Source organism: Microcebus murinus, chromosome 19 (assembly GCF_040939455.1).
Source record: "Microcebus murinus isolate Inina chromosome 19, M.murinus_Inina_mat1.0, whole genome shotgun sequence".
Taxonomy (NCBI): Eukaryota; Metazoa; Chordata; class Mammalia; order Primates; family Cheirogaleidae; genus Microcebus; species Microcebus murinus.
In genome coordinates this window covers 36,368,450-36,388,226 of record NC_134122.1, presented here as the reverse complement: position 1 = coordinate 36,388,226, position 19,777 = coordinate 36,368,450, and the positions used below count along the sequence as shown (strand labels likewise).

Sequence of the window (19,777 nt, the reverse complement as noted above, 5' to 3'; positions counted from 1 at the left end):
TTTTTTTGAGATAGAGTCTCACTCTGTTGCCCGGGTTAGAGTGCTATGGTATCCAGCAAATTTTTTTTTTCTATTTTTTTAGTAGAGACGTGGCCTCACTTTTGCTCATGCTGGTGCTTTTTTCCCTAAACTCAATAAACCAACCTCTGCTGTCTTCAAACTTTTCTTCTGCAGCTTCCTCACCTCTCACAGCCTTCATGGAATTAAAGAGAGTTAGGGCCTTGCCCTGGATTAGGCTTTGTCATGAGGGAATGCTGTGGCTGTTTGATCTATCCAAACCATTCACACTTGCTCTATATCAACAATACAGCTGTTTTGCCTTCTTAACATTCACGTAGGTATTCACTGGAGCAGCACTTTAATTTCTTTTAGGCATTTTTCCTATGCATTCACAACTTTGCTAACTATTTGGCACAAGAGGCCTATCCTTTCAGCCTGTCTTGGCTTTCGACCTACCTTCTTGACTAAATCATTTCTAGCTTTTGATTTCAAGTGAGAAAGGTGACTCTTCCATTCACTTGAACACTTAGAGGCCATTGTAGGGTTCATTCTTGGCCTAATTGTGTCTCAGGGATAGGGAGGTCTGCTGAGAGGGGTGAGACAGGGAAAGCCTGTTTGGTGGAGCAGGCACAACACACACCACATCTATGGATTAAGTTCACCGTATTATACAGGTGCTATTTCTGGTGCCCCAAAACAATTACAATAGTAACACCAAAGATCACTGATCACAGGTCATCATAATAGATATAATAATAATAATAATGGAAAAGTTTGAAATATTGTGAGAATTACCAAAATGTGACACAGGCACGAAGTGAGCACATGCTGTTGGAAAATGGCACTCATAGAACTTGCCTGACACAGTGTTGCCACAAACCTTTGGTTTGTAAAAAGTGCAGTATCTGTGAAGTTCAGTGAAGAGGTATGCCTGTATCACAAACTGAATGGCTTAAAACAACAGAAATTTATTTTTTCAAAGATGTAGAGGCCAGAAGTCTAAAATGAAGATATCATTTAGGGCCATGTTCCCTCTGGGGAAGATGGTTGCTGGCAATCCCTGGCATTTCTTGGCTTGCAGCTGCATCACTTCAATCTCTGTCTCCCTGGCCCCGTGGTCTTGTTCCCTTTGTATCAGTGTATGTGGATGCCTCTCATGGCCTTCAGATAAAGACACCTGCCATTAGATTTAGGGCCTATCTTAATCCAATACAAACTCATCTTAACTAATTTCTTTTTTTTTTTTTTTTTTTTTTTTTTGCTCATAACAGACCTGGAGATCATCTTAACTAATTTCATCTGCAAAGAGCTTATTAAGATCCCATTCACAGGTATTAGGGTTAGCACTTCAGCCTATCTTGGGGTGACAGAATGCAAACCACAACAGATGGGACGGTTTTAGTAGCTATTGAAAGTTTCTGGAGTTTAATTGGCTTAAATTAAAATTACTTCATACCATTTAAGGAATGTTCTTTTTTTTTTTTTTTTTTTTTTTTTTTTTTTTAGACAGAGTCTCACTTTGTCGCCCAGGCTAGAGTGAATGCCATGGCATCAGCCTAGCTCACAGCAACCTCAAACTCCTGGGCTCAGGCGATCTTCCTGTCTCAGCCTCCCAAGTAGCTGGGACTACAGGCATGTGCCACCATGCCCGGCTAATTTTTTGTATATATATTTTTAGTTGTCCAATTAATTTCTTTCTATTTTTAGTAGAGACGGGGTCTTGCTCAGGCTGGTTTTGAACTCCTGACCTTGAGCAATCCGCCCGCCTCGGCCTCCCAGAGTGCTAGGATTACAGGCGTGAGCCACCGCGCCCGGCCTGGAATGTTCATTTTTATTGAAAGCTGGAGTTCTTAAGAGTGATTTATCTCATCTTATGAATATATTTAATATTCAGAAAGATTTGTTTCTCTATCAGTAACTAAAGTTTCAGCATGCCACATAGATGGCTTTTTAATTTTTACTGTTTCATTTTGTTTTGGCATTTTCAGGTTTCAGTTTTTCTGTTCTTTTTTTCTTTTATTTCTTTCTCTTTCTTTCTTTCATCTCACTGTGTCACCCAGGCTGGAGTGCAGAGGTACAGTCAAAGTTCACTGCAACCTTGAACTCCTGGGCTCAAGGTATCTTCCTGCCTCAGCTTCCCAAAGTGCTGGAACTACAGGTACATGCCACCGCATCCAGTTAATTTTTTTTCTTAATTTTTGTAGAGGCAAGATCTCCATATGTTACCCAGGCTGGTCTCAAACTCCTGCCTTGGCCTCCCAAATTGCTAAGATTACAGGCCTAAGCCTCCACACCTGGCCAGTTTTTAAAATAGCATATGCGCCTTAGTTTTTTATGTCTAGCAATTAGTCAGATGTTCATAAGTGATGTGGTTGATGTGGATTTTAATTTTGTTTTAGTTTTGTGGTAGCCTTTTTTCAGTATAATTGCCAGTCCAGCTCAGCTAAATATTGTTTAATCTTACGTTTTAGATACAAGGCACTTCTCAAAAGCTTAAAACATAATACAAATATTTATTTGATTGTTCCTCTAACAAATCTGAATAAATACATTTTCACCCAGGGAATTGCCTTTTGTATTTCTCTGTTTGTGAGAGTGTGTGTGTGTGTGTGTGTGTGTGTGTGCGTGCGTGCATGTGCATGTAATGGCAAATGATTAAGGGTATAATGGCTATAGCATGGCAAATGATTAAGGGTATAATGGCTATAGCATGGCAAATGATTAAGGGTATAATGGCTATAGCAAAGCTAAAACTAAAATATAACCTTGGGTGAAAAATCCTTAACGGTAGAGACCACTTTATGTGTTGCAATTTACTGTTACTTTCCACGGAGTTAATGATTTTTGATCAGTTACTTATCAAATAAATTAACCATTTGGCAAACTGGCTGCTTCCCTGGAAGAGGATTAGAGAATGGGACACAATATACTAGACTAGCCAGATTATCTTGCATGTAATTTTGAGCTATTGGCCTGGGGAATGGCATGCTAAGATTAGAATCATAATTTTGCTCAACTGAAGAGGGTGTGAGTTAGTACAGTAGAAGATTGTTGTCTAGACCTCATTCCTTAAGAATGTTGCTCTGCTAGCTCTGCTCATTCCAGCAGCTAGAAACTCTACATTGTATTCCACTGGGTTGATTGTCATTTGGAATTATTTGGGCAGGTTAGTGTTCGGATACTTTGTTTTGTTACATTTAACATTGAAACTCTAACGTTGATTCTCTCTATGATATTCGTGTTCATTTTGGAAACAGTATATTTAATAATATGAAAGTTGGTGAAACTTTAATTATAGATTGCAAGTGCTAAGTCTTTATATTGTTTTCATAACATACATATAAAGTTGACGACTAAGAGATAATATAAAAAGTATATCTATAGGCCGGGCGCGGTGGCTCACGCTTGTAATCCTAGCACTCTGGGAGGCTGAGGCGGGCGGATTGCTCAAGGTCAGGAGTTCAAAACCAGCCTGAGCGAGACCCCGTCTCTACTATAAAAATAGGAAGAAATTAATTGGCCAACTAATATATATATATATATATATATATATATATATATATATTAGTCGGGCATGGTGGCGCATGCCTGTAGTCCCAGCTACTTGGGAGGCTGAGGCAGTAGGATGGCTTGAGCCCAGGAGTTTAGGAGTTTGAGGTTGCTGTGAGCTAGGCTGACGCCACAGCACTCACTCTAGCCTAGGCAAGAAAGTGAGACTCTATCTCAAAAAAAAAAAAGTATATCTATAAATGAAACGAAAAATGTTAATGATGAAGAAAAATGAAGAAATAACACGAGCAGTTAATTTCTTCAAAGGAACTATAATAGTGCCAATAAATATCTATAAAGATGGTTGACCTTATTAGGAGAACACACATTAAAACAAAAAATGATTTCTTTTTGCCTATCAGATTGGCAAAAATTAAAAGTTTATAATCTGTGTTTTTGAGGATGTGGGAAAGTAGCTTCTCTCATGCACAGTAGGTGGGCATGTAAATAGGTACTACCTTAATGTCAGGTCAGTTTGGAATCATTTTGTTGAGTTCCAGAAAATCTTGTGGGATTCTTATTGTCATTTTTAGTAAACTTATAAATTTTGGAACATTTGCCATTTTTATATTTTATTTTCTCATACTGTGTTATGGTATGTACTACCATTTTTTCAAGTTTTCTTTATCTCTCGATATTTTTATGTAGATCATATAATTTTCTCATTAAAATATTTCCTAGATGTTTTTATATATTGATCCCATTGTAAATGCAATCTCTTTTTATGATTTTCTAAGTTGTTATTGTTTGGCTACCATAAGAGTTCCATTGGTTGAGTGCAGTGGCTCACACCTGTAATCCTGCATTTTGGGAGGCCACAAGGCAGGAGGATTGCTTGAGGCCAGGAGTTTGAGACCAGCCTGGGCAACATAGTAAGACCCTCTCTCTTAAAAAAAAAAAAAAATTAGCCAAGTGTGGTAGAGCACTCCTATAGTCCCAGCTACTCAGGAGGCTGAGGCAGAAGGATCACTGGAGCCAAGGAGTTCAAGGCTACAGTGAGCTGTGATGTGATCATAGCATTGCGCTCTAGCCTGGGTGACAGTGAGACCATGTCTCTTAGAAAAAAAGAAGAAGCAACAGAATGATCTGAGTAGTATGTTTAACTGTCTGGTATATATCAGTCCAATTATAAATGTTTATTTTTATGAAAATTTTAGGTGGGATTTTTAAAAAAAATCTTGGGATAATTACAGATTCATAGGAAGTTGCAAAGATAGTACGGAGAGGTCCTGTGTATTCTTCACCTAGGTTACCCGAGTGGTTACATCTTATGTAACTACAGTACAACATCAAAACCAATAAATTGATATTTGTGCAATGTATATATGTAGTTTTATGCACATTGTATCACATATGTAGATTCCCGTAACCACCACCATAGTCAAGATACTGAACTATTCCATTACCACAAAGACCTCCCTCATGTCAATCCTTTATGGTCACAACCTGAGTTGGTAGTCCCCAAGATGCTCCCAGGTTTGGATATTGAAGGTCTCACAGGATTTATGTACTCCTGGCTATGGTTTATTACAGTGACAGGATAGAAAGCAGGATCAATAAAGGATACTTGTGCATTGAGCAGAGTCTGGAAGACACCAGCATGAGATTTGAAGAGTCATCTCCCAGTGGAGTTGTACAGGATGCACTTAATCCCCCAACAATACACTGCAACAAGACATGTGTTTTTGGTTAGGGAAGCTCACTGAGGCCTAAGAATCTAGGATTTTTTTTTTTTTTTACTGGAGAATGGTCACATAGTGCCTTCATGAATGACTTAACCACCATTACTACAACTTCAGACCTCCAAAATGAAAGCAGGTATACACCATAAATCACCCTGTTTGCACAGAATATCTAAACAGGCCGGGACAGTGTGGTTCAATACTCCAACCATACAAACACTCATATCAGCATGTGGGGATATTCCAAGACCTTAGTTCCTAGGAGCTGGCCAAGGGCCAGTCATACAAGCAGGCCTTTCTGAAATGCATGGTTTGAGCAACTCAGGCCTGCTGGGTTAACTTTTTTCCTGCACCCCTTTTTTTCTACTTCTCCTGTACCCCTACCATTCTTAACTCCTTAAAAGCACTAATTGGTTCTTCATATTTGTAGTTTTGTCATTTGAGAATGTTGTATAAATCAAATCAGTGTGTGACCTTTTGAGATCGGTTCTTTTTTTACTCAGCATAATGCTCTTGATCATCCAAGTCGTTTATGTGTTAATAATTCTTGTTCTTTTTTACTGCCAAGTATTCTGTTGTATGGTTGTACCACAATTTATTTAACCATCCAGTAGACATTTATTCTTCCTTGTAAAGTTATTCACATATATAATTTTAAAATAGTGGTTGATCAATCATGGAAGAGAAGGGATTTTTTGTATGTATTAAGCCTTTAATATGTACATCTTTGTTTCATGGTCATTTTAATATTTGATCTTTACAGCAACCTTATTCAGTTATTCATTGTTCTTTCAATGAATATTTGAGCACCTATGACATGCAGGTGCTATTTGAATCACTAGCAATATAGCAGTGAAGAAAAAAACCAAGATCTCTGTCCTCAGCAGATAGCATTCTAGCAATGAAGGAGACAGACCAGTAGATAAATAAGTAAATATTTATTAGAAATAGGACGTGGAGAAACAATGCTGGGCCCAGGGCAGAGGTGAGGTTGGGGTAGGTAGTACTTCAGATAGCAAGTCTAGGGAAGGCCTTTTTGGAAGTGTGACATGAAGGCTGAGACCTAAATGATGAGAAAGAAACCACCATATGCACAGCAAGGGGCACAGCATTCTATGCTTTGGAACAGCACGTGCAAAGGCCTCCCATAAAAGAGGAATGGAAAGGAAGCCTATATTCGTTTTCTGTTGCTGCTATAACAAATTACCACAAATTTAGCACCTTAAAACAATACTTATTTATTATCTCAAAGTTCTATGGATTAGAAGTCCAGGCAGGCTCATCTGGGTATCCATTTAGGACCCCACGAGGTCAAAATTTAAGTGTCAGCCAGCCTGGGTTCTTATTTGTATTAATAGGTGACAGAGAGAATCTGCTTCCAGACATATTCATGTTGGCAGAATTCAACTCCATGAGGTGTAGGACTGAGGTCCTCATTTCTTTGCTGGCCCTCTGCTAGGGGCCACTCTCAGCTTCTAGAAACCATCCACATTTCTTGGCTTATAGTCACCTCCAGCTTCAAAGCCAACAATAGTGCTTTGACTCTCTGACTTTGCATTCTGTCCTCTTCTGCTTTTTAAAAAGATAACTTGATTGAGGTTTAATTCACCTACCATACAATTCACCCCTTTAAAGTGTACAATTCAGTGGCACAGCCAACTTTAGAACATTTTCATCATCTCAAAAAGAAACCCCATACCCTTTGCTATCTCCTTCTCATTCTCTCCCCTTTGCACAGAGTAAACCACTAATGTATTTTCTGTCCCTTTATATCTCTCTGTTGTGGGTGTTTGTATGAATGGATTTATATAATATGTGGTCTTTTATGACTGGCTTCTTTCACTTAGCATAATGTTTTCAAGGTTCATCATGTTGTAGCATGTATAAATACTTTGTTTCTTTATATGACCAAGTAATAGTCCATTTTATGGATTTGCCACATTTTGTTTATCTGTTTGTCAGTTGATGGACATTTGGGTTGTTTCCACTCTTTGACTTTTATGGATAATGGTTCTGTATACATCCACATTGAAGGTTCTCTGTGGGCATATGCATTTATTTCTCTTGGATATATTATCTGGGAATGGAATTGCTGGGTGAAAATCTCATTCTATTTAATCACTTGAGGAATTGCCAGACTTTTCCACAATGGCTGTACCATTCTACATTCTTGTCAACAGTGTATGAGGGTTCCAGTTTCTCCAGCTTCTTGCCAACACTTGTTAGTTTCTGACTTCTTTGTCTTTCTTTTTAGAACCAGGGTCTCACTCTGTTGCCAGCAGTGGTGTCATGATAGCTTACTGCAACCTTGAACTCCTGGGCTCCTGCCTCAGCCTCCCAAGTAGCTAGTCCTGCAGGTGTGTACCACCACACCTGGGCTCTTTTTTTTTTTTTAATGATTAGTAGAGATGGGGTTGGGGTTTCACTGTGTTGCCAACGATGATCTTGAACTCCTTCCCTCAAACAATCCTCTCACCTCAGCCTCTTAAAGTGCTGGAGTTTTAGGGATGAACCACTGCAGCTGGCTATTTTCTGACTTTTTTTTTTTTCTTTTTTTTTTTCCCCTCCCCCAACCTATTTTCTGACTTTTTAATCCTAGTTACCCTCGTGAATGTGAAGTAACATCTTAGTGGGTGATTGTTTTGCATTTCCCTGATGACTAATGATGTTTAACTATCTTTTTGTGTACTTATTGACTATTTGTATCTTTCTTGGAGATATGTCTACTCAGATCTTTTGCCCATTTAAAAATTATATTATCTATCTTTTTATTATTGAGTTGTAACAGTTCTTTAAAATCTGGTTACAAGTTCCTTATTACATAAATGACTTGAAAATATTTTCTCTCTTCTGTGGGTTGTCTTTTCATTTTGTGTGTGTGTGTGTGTGTGTGTGTGAGAGAGAGAGAGAGAGAGAGAGAGTGTGAGGGGGAGGGGGGGACAGGGTCTTGCTTTCTTGCCCAGACTGGAATAGAGTGGTGTGATCATAGCTCACTGTATAACATCCAACTCCCAGGCTCAAGTAATCCTCCTGCTTCGGCCTCCAGAGTAGGTGGGACTACAGGTGTGCACCACTGTGCCTGGCTAATTTTTATTTTTTGTAGAGAGGGAGTTGTGTTGCCCAGGCTGGTCTCAAACACCTAGCCTCAAGTAATCCTCCTGCCTTGGCCTCCCAAAGTGCTGGGATTATAGGTCTGGGCCACTGCACTAGGCCTTTTTTTCACTTTCTTGATGATATCCTTTGAAGAGCAAGCATTTAAAATTGGTGCTTTTTTTTTTTTTTTTTTGGAGACAGAGTTTTGCTCTTTTGCCCAGGCTGGGGTGCAGTGGCACAGGCATAGCTCACTGTAACCTTGGACTCCTAGGCTCATGTGATTCTCTAGCCTCAGGCTTTCAAGTAAGGCACAGGCCACCACACCTGGCTAAATTTTTTTTTTCCCTATTTTTAGTTGCCTGGCTAGTTTTTTGCTATGTTTGGTAAAGACAGGTTCTCGCTCTTGCTCAGGCTGGTCTTGAACTCCTGACCTCATACTATCCTTCGGCCTCAGCCTCCCAGAGTGCTAGGATTACAGGCGTGAGCCACCACGTCTGGCCTCAAAATATGTTGATGGAACCCAGGACTTAGTATATTAAGTGTAGGATTTAGTGATGTCTCTGCCACTTATACCTTTTTGATTGAATGAGTGATAACTTCTTAGTCTCAGTGGGTGTCTTTCTTTCTAGGATAAAGTAGATAGTCTTTATAGTTTTCTTCAGCACTCTGGGAGGCTGAAGCAGGAGGATTGCTCAAGGTCAGGAGTTCAAAACCAGCCTTAGCGAGACCCCGTCTCTACTAAAAATAGAAAGAAATTAATTGGCAAACTAAATATATATATATATACACACATATATATATATATGGAAAAAATTAGCTGGGCATGGTGGCGCGTGCCTGTAGTCCCAGCTACTTGGGAGGCTGAGGCAGAAGGATCGCTTGACCCCAGGAGTTTGAGATTGCTGTGAGCTAGGCTGATGCCACAGCACTCTAGCCCAGGCGACACAGTGAGACTCTGTCTCAAAAAATAATAATAAATAAATAAAGTTTTCTTCAGCTCAGCATTCTAGGACTCTATTACTCTTTTCTTCCTTTCTACCTATTATTCTTTTCTTCCCTTCTATCTCAACTTCATCTACTATTTATAAACAGCTAGTGCCTTAGATCTAAATCCTGTCCTTGCAGGGCTTTAACCTTGTAGAGGATGTAAAGAGTATTTGTAAACTCGAAAGCCTTTTCTAATTAGATTTGATTCTCCCTGCCATGTCTCATTAATTAACTCTTACAGATTCTACTTGTAAAATGGATTCCCATCCCTCCTCTTTCCATTCCCTCTGTATTATTTCCATTATTATAATAACCTTTTATTGTAGTTGTTTTTTTGGTCAGTGTCCCTGTCTTCTGTTCTGCACTTCTTCCCAATCCAACATAGAAATTACCTCTCAAGTTTTCTTTTTTTAGTAATCAGAATGAAATTGACTTGGAAGGAGTATACAGTCCTATGAATTTTGAAATTTTAGTACATTTATGTTAACATGTCCACAATCAGAATACAGAATGGCTCTATCACCCCTAGCCCCCAAGGTGATGATATTAGAGGGTGGCACCTTTGAGATGTGATTAGGTCATGAGAGTGTATCCTTCACGATTAGGTTTAGTGCCCTTACAAAAGAGACCCCAGAGAATTGGTCTCCCTCTTCCACCATGTAAGGACACAATAAGAAGGCACCTTCTGTGAACCAGAAAGCAGGTCCTCACCACACACCAAATCTGTTGACATCTTGATCTTGGACTTCCCAGCCTCCAGAACTGTGATAAATAAGTTTCTGTTTATAACCTACCCAATTTATGGTATTTTGTTACAGCAGCCTGAAGGGACCAAGATACTGGGTTTTTTCACTCAGCATAAAGCTTTTGAGATTCATCCAAGTTGTTCAGTGTATTAATACTTTGTTCCTTTTTTTTTTTTTAGTAGCATTCTATTGTATGGATGTACTGTAGTTTATCTATTTGCCCATTGAAGGATATTTTGGTTATTTCCATTTTTGATGATCATGAGTAAACATTTATATACAGAATTTTGAGTAAGCATCAGTTTTTTTTTTTTTTTTTTTTTTTTTGCTTTTTTATTTTTATTAAGCATCAGTTTTTATTTCTCTAGAGGAAATACCCAGGAGTGGGATTGTTGGATCATATGATATTGTGTCTTTAACTTTTTAAAAAACTATCAAACTGTTTCCACAGTGGCTGTACTATTTTGCTTTCTACTAGGAATGTATGAGAACTGTATTTGTTCTGCATCCTTGCTATCATTTGGTATCATCAGTGTTTTTTATTTTAGCCATTCTGATAGGTGTGAGTGATACCTCATGATGGTTTTAATTTGAATTTCTCTAATGACTAATGGTGTTAAACATTTTTCATATGCTTATTTGCCACCACGTTGTCAAGAACTGAGAAGGACCTGAGATTTTTATCTACTTAGAAGTAGCAATTAGTCTACCATAGTTTCATGGATACTGTTCAAAGACATGAGACTCATTGGAGACAAAAGACTTTATTATTCACAGGACATCAGCAGAACAAGCCTCGTAGTCACATGGAGTACCTTTGCCCCACAAATCCCATGCAGGCAATGTCAATCTAAGGAATCCAAGTCCAGGGCACTCAAATATCATAATGGGTGGCAAACGAACCTGCCAGACCTTTGATGTGGATGGAAACATATTTATTGTACTAGACAGTAAACAAACTTGTCTTCTGCTCTGGAAGGAGATAACATCTCTGTCTTGTAAGGATGTTCAATATACAAATATCCTTGAGGAGACAGTCTGTAGCAACAGACTCTCTCACAGAAATGTGGGCTGCCAATGTGTATATCTTCTTTGGTAAAGTATCTGTTCAAGTTTTTTGCCCATTTTATAATTGAGTGGTTTGTTTTCTTAAAATTGAGTTTTGAGAGTTCTTTATATTCTGGATATGTAAAAGTTCTTTATCAAAGATGCGATTTGCAAGTATTTTCTCCTAGTCTGTACCTTGTCCATTCATTTTCTTTCTTCTTTTTATTTTTATTTTATTTTGTTTTGTTTTGTTTTGTTTTTTGAGACAGAGTCTCACTCTGTTGCCCAGGCTAGAGTGAGTGCTGTGGCATCAGCCTAGCTCACAGCAACCTCAAACTCCTGGGCTCAAGCAATCCTACTGCCTTAGCCTCCCGAGTAGCTGGGACTACAGGCATGTGCCACCATGCCCGGCTAATTTTTTTTCTCTATATATATCCCATTCATTTTCTTAATAGTGTCAGAACAGCAACAGTACAATTTTTTGTTTTGTTGTCAAGTTTAGGATGTAAGTTCTGTGGTTCCAATGTCAGTTCATTTTTCAAAGCTTTTGCAGTGCTGTTTCCACCTGTTTCATGCTGATGCATGCACTGGTCTGAGAGCTGCACAGTGGTCTCTCAGTTTCAATTTAAAAATCTTTGATATTGTATAGCATCAGATTCATGCATGCAGAGGTTAGGGTTGAGCCTAGAAATCAATTTCTTGAGTTCTTATTCTCAGCAACTTCTCTTTTTTCGTTCCCTAGAGGCTCAACTTTTCTTTCCTATGCCCGGAAAACTGTGGGTTTAGTTACCTCACTTTGTGCTGTATTAATATTTCCACCACTGTACATTTGAGGCCAAGCAGTGGGAGGATAGAGAGTAGGGAAAATCGATAGTTCTCCTTGCTCAGAGTTTGGCATCTGCGGTCTCTTACTCAGCCCCTTTGGTGTAGACACACCACGTGATTGCTTGAGCACTTCATCTCAAGAGAAGGGGAAGGGCAGTAAAATGGAAGAATCCATATATTCTGGAGGAACTCTCTCTTTTCCCTGGTGCCCATTTCTGGATTGATCTGGTTATACTGGAGGGGAAAAAATAATCTCAGTGAAGATTCAGTGATGCTTTGAATTCTGGTCGTCTTCCCCAGTTCTCCTTGTTGCTTTTTAGAATCTTTAAAAGTGGTGCTCAAGCCTGTAATCTTGGCACTCTAGGAGGCCAAGGCGGGAGTATTGCTCGAGGTCTGGAGTTCAAAACCAGCCTGAGCAAGAGCAAGACCCCGTCTCTACTATAAATGGAAAGAAATTAATTGGCCAACTAATGCATATAGAAAAAATTAGCCGGACATGGTGGCGCATGCCTGTAGTCCCAGCTACTTGGGAGGCTGAGGCAGAAGGATTGCTTGAGTCCAGGAGTTTGATGTTGCTGTGAGCTAGGCTGATGCCATGGCACTCACTCTAGCCTGGGCAACAAAGTGAGACTCTGTCTCAAAAAAAAAAAAAAAGTGGTGCTCAATGCATACTGCCCAGGTTTTATAGTTGGATGAAATCTGTAAAGTTTCTCTCCCTGACAACTGTAGCCACTGATGTCTCTGCTCAGTTTTTCTTCCTTGTTATTATTTTATGCCTAACTTCCTTCTAGGGGTCACCTCTGTGTCTGCATGCCTTAATGTTCAGCCAGAGATTATTGTTTATTCAAAGATCGAGATTGTCCTCAAACACCTCTAGCCAGTTAGGCTTCCACACTGACCAGGAGAGCCTGTACTACACACAGAGGAGACACAAGAGACCCCTGCAAACAATGGGGGTGGGGGTGGGGATGTTGAAGTTTGAGTGGATTCATTGGCATGAACATAAACCCATCAGAATAAAGTAGAAGTTTTGTCCATCATTATAGTTGCTTTTGGAGAAGAGAACTTATTGCCCTCCTCACGTTATCATGCTAGAAGACAGAACTCCATCTGTCAAGTTTTGTGGCTTAAAATAGAGATCTTATCATGCTTTCCCCCTTTCAGGAGCTTTCACGGGGGCTTCAATCCAGACTCTGTAGCCTGGAGTTTTAGAAATCCATCATAATTTGACTTTACACCTAACTTCTTCAGTTTAGCTCCTATTTATACCACATCATTCATGTTTTGCGTTTGCTTTCCTGTCTCGTAGTTTTTTGTGAAAGATGTGCTTCCTGTCCAGAATCTCCTCCCTCTTCATGTTGTCTTTCCGAGACTTAGGTTCAACTCAAGTCTCTTTAATGTCTACCACCCCCCAGGTGGTTTCTCTGTACTCCCTAAGTCAGCATGGCCATGCCTTCTCTCCACCCCCCAGCTTCTTAAGCACTTCCTCTTTTTCTTCATTTTTCAGTCTGCCTATATTTTTGGTTATGAGCTTCATGAGGGCAAGAACATTTTCTATTAGTTGCATCACCAGTGGCATTAGCTCAGTTCTGTGCACACAGTTGGCACTTAGTAAATGTTCAAGTTGAATTAATGTTAGGATCCCCAAGATGTAAGGCTTAATTCTGTCTGCACATTTGAGTTTTTTGAATGATCACTGTAGAGTGCCACTTTTTTCTGTGCTTGTTTGGCAGTTTATGTGGAAAAGAATGAGGATCATGTGGTTTCAGTTTGAATGGAAATTGTTGCATAGCAATTTACCATACAATTGTGATGCTATGAACAAATAAGTTTAAATATGATGTATTAGAAAAGAAAACTGACTTTAGAACTTACTAAGATATGAATTCAAATTTTAGCTCCAACATGTATAATCTTAGACACAAACTTGACCTCTTTGTGTTTTTTTTTCCCTCAACTTTGAAATGGGGATGCTAATTCACTAGTTTTTTGGTTTTTTTTTCCTAAAGAGGCAGGGTCTTGCTCTGTCACCCAGGCTGGAGTGCAGTGGTTCAATCATAGCTTACTGCAGCCTCAAACTTCTGGGCTCAAGCCACCTTCCTCCTCAGCCTCCCAAGTGGCTGAGATTATAGGTGCAAACCATTGTGCCCAGCTCATTGAGTATCTTTTCTTATGTTTGTTGGTCATTTGTAGGTCTTTGGAGAATTATCTATTCAAGTCCTTTGCCCATTTTTATATTGGATTATTTGGGTTTTGTAGTTTTTTATAGTTTCTAGTCTTACATTTAGGTCTTCAATATTGGCCCTTTAAAAAAGTTTGTTTTTTTTTTTTGTATTTTAAGCAGAGAATAAGTTTTTTTCTTTAATACGACTATGTCAGAAATTTGCTATATTTATATTTTCTTCCTTCTCTCTCTCCTTTCCTTTTCCTCCTTCCCTCTCCTTCATTCTTCTCTCTCTTATAGCTTGAAGATAGTAGACTCACTCATTTTTTAGTTTATAATTACTATGCTTTTAGTTAGAATGATAGTGAATTCATTTTCAAGAACACTTTCTTGTTTGTTTCTTGGTTAGCAGGAAGAAGATGAGCCTAAAGTCTGAACGCCGAGGAATTCATGTGGATCAATCGGAGCTCCTATGCAAGAAAGGATGTGGTTACTACGGCAACCCTGCTTGGCAGGGTTTCTGCTCCAAGTGCTGGAGGGAGGAGTACCACAAAGCCAGGCAGAAGCAGATTCAAGAGGATTGGGAACTGGCAGAGCGGTAAAAGAACTTAACTAGGGGTGGTTTAACAGTGACATAATTGAATAAATAGTCCTGTCATTGTCCAAATACATTTTTCTTTTCTGTTTTGAGTGTCAGCAAGTCAATTTAATATTAAGGATTTTTTTCCCTTTTCTTCTCAGTCAACATTTAATGAATAGTTTTTAGTGATTTCTTCATTTTGTGTTTATCCTAACTTCTGGTTATTTTATGTTTGGGTTATGTTAGTCTTAGTTCTTAAATTTAGATAATAAGCTCCTTGGAGGAAGAAGAATGGAGGAGGTAGGCATACTTCATGGTGAAGATTAAATGAGGTAGTATAAATGATATAGCTAGTTTAGGCCTTGCATATGCCTCTAATCAAGTATTATTTCCCTCATTCTTTTTCATTTTTGACAACTATAGTTGGAGACTATATTATTAATTAATTAAATGAGGTTTCACTCTGTTGCCCAGTGCAATGGCTATTCACAGGTGCAACTATAGTGCACCGCAGCCTCAAACTCTTGGCTTCAAGCCATCCTCCTATCCCAGAATGTTAAGTAGCTGGGACTGTAGGTACATGCCACTGTGACCAGCCTAACACCTCCACTTGTGATTTTTGTTTCTATTTCTTACTGCTTCCAGTTGTGACCTCACTTGAGATTTCCTACATCAGTATTTCTCACATTTGAACAGCCATCAGAACCACCTGGAAAGCTCATAAAATCAGTGATGGCTGGACCTCATCCTCAGAGTCTGATTTTAGTAGCATGAGAGTGGGACCAGAGAATTTGCATTTCTAACAAGTTCCCAGGTGATGCTGATGCTGTTGTCTGGGAAATCACACTTTGAGAACCATTGTTTTATAGATAGTGCTTAAGATTTATTATAGATACTTCAAATGCAGTTGATCTGAAGCCAAATTTATTGCTTCTGTTTATCCTTTCCACTCCCAATATTGTCCTCCTAACCCTCTTACTATATCAATTAATGACATCACTGTTTATCGAGTTAGCTAAAAAACCTTGGACTCACTCTTAATTTCACCTTCACTTCCCTTGTCACCTAAACTATTTGATCAAGTTCTACTGAGTCTAGCTTGGAAATGTCTTTTGAGTTTCATCCTTTCTACTCCTATTTTCCAGGTACTTATTTTCTTTCACTTGTATACTTTTAATTATTGTCTACGTCTCTCGTCTCTCTACTCCTCAAGTTGTTCACACAGCTACCTGCATTATCTTTCCAAAGCACAGATCCCATAATGGTAACTTCTTGTATCCAGAGTCTTTCTTGTTTCCCCACCACATGATGAAATCCAGAATAGCAGGCTTAGTGGTCAGGGTCCTTCTGGTGCCTCCCCTTGTATGTCCAGTTCATCACACCATCAGTGCTCTGGCTACACTGAGCTTGTTCTAGGACAAACCACATGCTTTCACATTTGTAGTTCTCTCTTCCTGGGATGTCCTTTCACTTAGTCGAATCCTATTCATCTTCTAAAACCTGACCCAAATGTCACCATTGTAAAGCCTTCTCAGACTCCTGCAGCAGATTTAGTTGTTCTTTCCTGTGTTCTCATAGCACTTGATTTTTACTCCCTACTATAGGAACTGTCCCATTGTGTGTTAATTATTTATTTATCTCCTCTGTTCCAACCTTGAGCTTATTAGGGAAAAGGGCTAGACTTTATTTCTTTCATGTGGCCCTGTTGTGATTGCTGAGTGAGCATGATCTGTGGAGAGTGTCCTCTTTGGAGTCTGTAGCAGCACATAGAGCAGTTTTATCCTGTAGTTATCCATTAGAGACCTCAATCCTATTTGACATATTTAGCCTCTAGTTCTAAAATTTTAGATCTTCCTCAATTAATTAATAACATTTACATAGAATGAAACCTTTGATCATTCTTATTCTTTCTTAAATTACAGGCTTCAGCGGGAGGAGGAGGAAGCCTTTGCCAGCAGTCAGAGCAACCAAGGGGCCCAATCCCTCACATTTTCCAAGTTTGAAGAAAAGAAAACCAATGAGAAGACCCGCAAGGTTACCACAGTGAAGAAGTTCTTCAGTGCTTCCTCCAGGGCTGGATCAAAGAAGGGTAATTTCTGATACTCTTTTTTTTCTTCTGTATCTTAGTGAGATACGGAATAGATCCTAGTGGATGTGGGCTCAGTTGTCTAGTTTCTGTAAGCTTTAGATAATACCAACCCAGATTCGAGACCAAAATTAGATTTGAGGGTCAGACAATATATGAAACCAGTAATCTCTATGGTTGAAGGCCATTGTGTTTTAGAGACATTTGTTTATAGGAGGAATGAAGAGAGTTGAAATATGTAGTTTTATTTATAAAATTCATTCCCATCCAAATGATCGTCTCTTTGGAACTTTTTTGTGCCTTTATATTTTTGAATCCTGGTTTCTTCTTTGTATAATACCCTCACTGTCCACAGCTTATCAAAAATGGCTGTTTCTAGACTTGAAAGTCATCTGAGAACGATTTTTCTCTCTGAGAGCTTATTTGAGAGACAGCTTGTGTCTCAAGGAAATATATAAAGAACATATAGGAAAGGCTCACTTTGGGCTCTTAGAAAGACAAAGTAACCAGCAGTAAGTATTTTCTAGTGCATGGATTCAAACATAGATGATCTTATTCATCCTACTTAACATGCCATATAACCAGCAAGAGGATTGTCACTAAAGTCACAATTGTTCTACCAGTGAGCAAACAAGCTAGCTGAAGTGGCCAAGCATGAAGCAAGAAAGAATCTCTTTTGCTAGGCCTCAGTCTTGGAACCCTTTGTTGGTACTCAGATTTATGTAGCAAATTTGAAATGGCAAGAGAGACTTGGAACCAACACTGATGCTTTCAGTCCTGTTCTCTTGGAGCCCCCTCTCTTACCCACTCTAGGGTAATTGTGATGAGGTTTTTGGTCTGCTTAAAGAGAGGGGAATGAATAATAATACAGTACTACCCCTTAAGATCCTTGCTGGTTTTCTAGATTTAGTGACTTTTGCTATTTTCTTTTGTTTTATTAAAAGGAAAGATTGCTTATTACCCAAGATACAACACTTCTCTTAAGAAATGCATTCTTTTAAATAAAAAACACAGTATTTGTCTTTAAGAAATGCATACTTTAAATAATCTTTTTGTTCACATGATTATTTTGAAATTGTTTCTTGGTTGGCTTCCAGTTGTAGCAGTTTTGTCTCTACTAAATAAGAAGGGGAATAATCAGTACCTGCCAGAGATTAAATAAGAATGTATTTGGCCCATGATTTATTTATTTATTAGGAGGCAGTGTGTCAGGGTGCTTAGTAGAGTATCTTTGGAGTCACTACTGGTTTAAGTCCCAGCTTTGTCATTTCTAGCTGTGTGACCTTGGGCAAGCTGATTCTCTGAGCCCTGCCTGTACGGAGGGACAGGTAATACCTATCAGAGGCATGTGATAAGGATCACATGAGTTGATGTGTGTAAAGAGCTCAGCACAGTGCCTGACACACATAGTGTTAGCTATTTTAAAATGCAGGTTATGGCTGGGTGCAGTGGGTTGTGCCTGTAATCCTAGCACTCTGGAAGGCTGAGGTGGGAGGATCCCTTGAGCACACGAGTTCAACACCCAGCCTGAGCAAGAGTGAGACCCCATCTCTACTAAAAATAGAAAAATTAGACCAGGCGTGGTGGCTCCCACCTGTAATCCTAGCACTCTGGGAGGCCGAGGTGGGTGGATCTTTTGAGCTCAGGAGTTCGAGATCAGCCTGAGGAAGAGCGAGACCCCATCTCTCCTAAAAATAGAAAGAAATTAATTGGCCAACTAAAAATATATAGAAAAAATGAGCCAGGCATGGTGGTGCATGCTGTAGTCCCAGCTACTCGGGAGGCTGAGGCAGGAGGATTGCTTGAGCCCAGGAGTTTAAGGTTGCTGTGAGCTAGGCTGACACCATGGCACTCTAGCCCGGGCAACAGAGTGAGACTCTGTCTCAGAAAAAAAAAAAAAGAAAGAAAGAAAGTAAAATTAGCTGGGTGTTGCAGCAGACACCTGTAGTCCCAGCTACTTGGGTGAGACAGGAGGATGGCTTGAGCCCAGGAGTTTGAGGTTGCAGTGAGCTATGATGATGCCACTGCACTCTATCCAGAGCAACAGAGTGAGACTCTATCTCAAAAAAAAAAAATTAAAATAAAATGCAGATTATTCTTCCAATAGAATAATCTCTGCTGGCAAAGGAGCTCAAGGGCATTGGGCAAGGCCATTCATTCTTTTTTTTTTTTTTTTTTTTGAGACAGAGTCTCACTTTGTTGCCTAGGCTAGAGTGAGTGCCGTGGCGTCAGCCTAGCTCACAGCAACCTCAGACTCCTGGGCTCAAGCGATCCTTCTGTCTCAGCCTCCCAAGTAGCTGGGACTACAGGCATGCGCCACCATGCCCGGCTAATTTTTTCTATATATATTAGTTGGCCAATTAGTTTCTTTCTATTTATAGTAGAGACGGGGTCTCGCTCTTGCTCAGGCTGGTTTTGAACTCCCCACCTCGAGCAATCCGCCCGCCTCGGCCTCCCAGAGAGCTAGGATTACAGGCGTGAGCCACCGCGCCCGGCCCATTCATTCTTATTTAGCTTAAATTCTGTTTCCTGCTTTGGGAAAGTCACCATTAACCTTATAAATTTATGACGTATAATGAAATGTTACATGTGTATGCCAACAGATGAAATAATAAAAAGGTTGTAAAATTAGCTGCTCTAACTGCCTCAGTTTATAGATGACAATATGAAAGTCCGTCAAGGTTGACTGATTTACCCAAGGTCATATAATGAGTTAATATATTAGGACTTGGGTCTCCTAACTCCTGGTTCAGTTTTTTTCCATTATATCCCTTTATCTTAAATATGTATCTACCTCAGAAACCCAGTTTATTTATATATAAGTATATATACACATACACAATAAATATTAAGTATATGTGTATTAAATGAGGTTTTTATTACTTAAGTACTTAATAATCACGTACATTCCCTGACCTCTTTAGTGGTTTTTAAAAGCCATGTCCTAAAAGCATCTGTAAAATGTGGATTATATTATGGAAAAGATTTATAATCCAGTACAGATTTATTAATTACAAA

General features: G+C 39.3%; 1 protein-coding gene across 4 annotated transcripts in view; it reads left to right on the top strand.

Annotated features, from left to right (window-relative positions):
* RABGEF1 (RAB guanine nucleotide exchange factor 1) overlaps nt 1-19,777 on the top strand; it is a 67,970-nt gene that overhangs the window by 13,861 nt on the left and 34,332 nt on the right. For 2 of the 4 annotated variants that reach the window (XM_012764082.3, XM_020281346.2), the window contains exons 2-3: nt 14,503-14,691; nt 16,596-16,762. In XM_012764082.3, the coding sequence (XP_012619536.1) occupies nt 14,513-14,691; nt 16,596-16,762 (346 nt within the window). In that variant the 5' untranslated portion in view covers nt 14,503-14,512. Of the gene's footprint in view, nt 1-2,060; nt 2,159-14,502; nt 14,692-16,595; nt 16,763-19,777 lie in introns of all 4 variants that reach the window. The other 2 variants (XM_075995391.1, XM_020281345.2) reach the window with 2 other exon arrangements.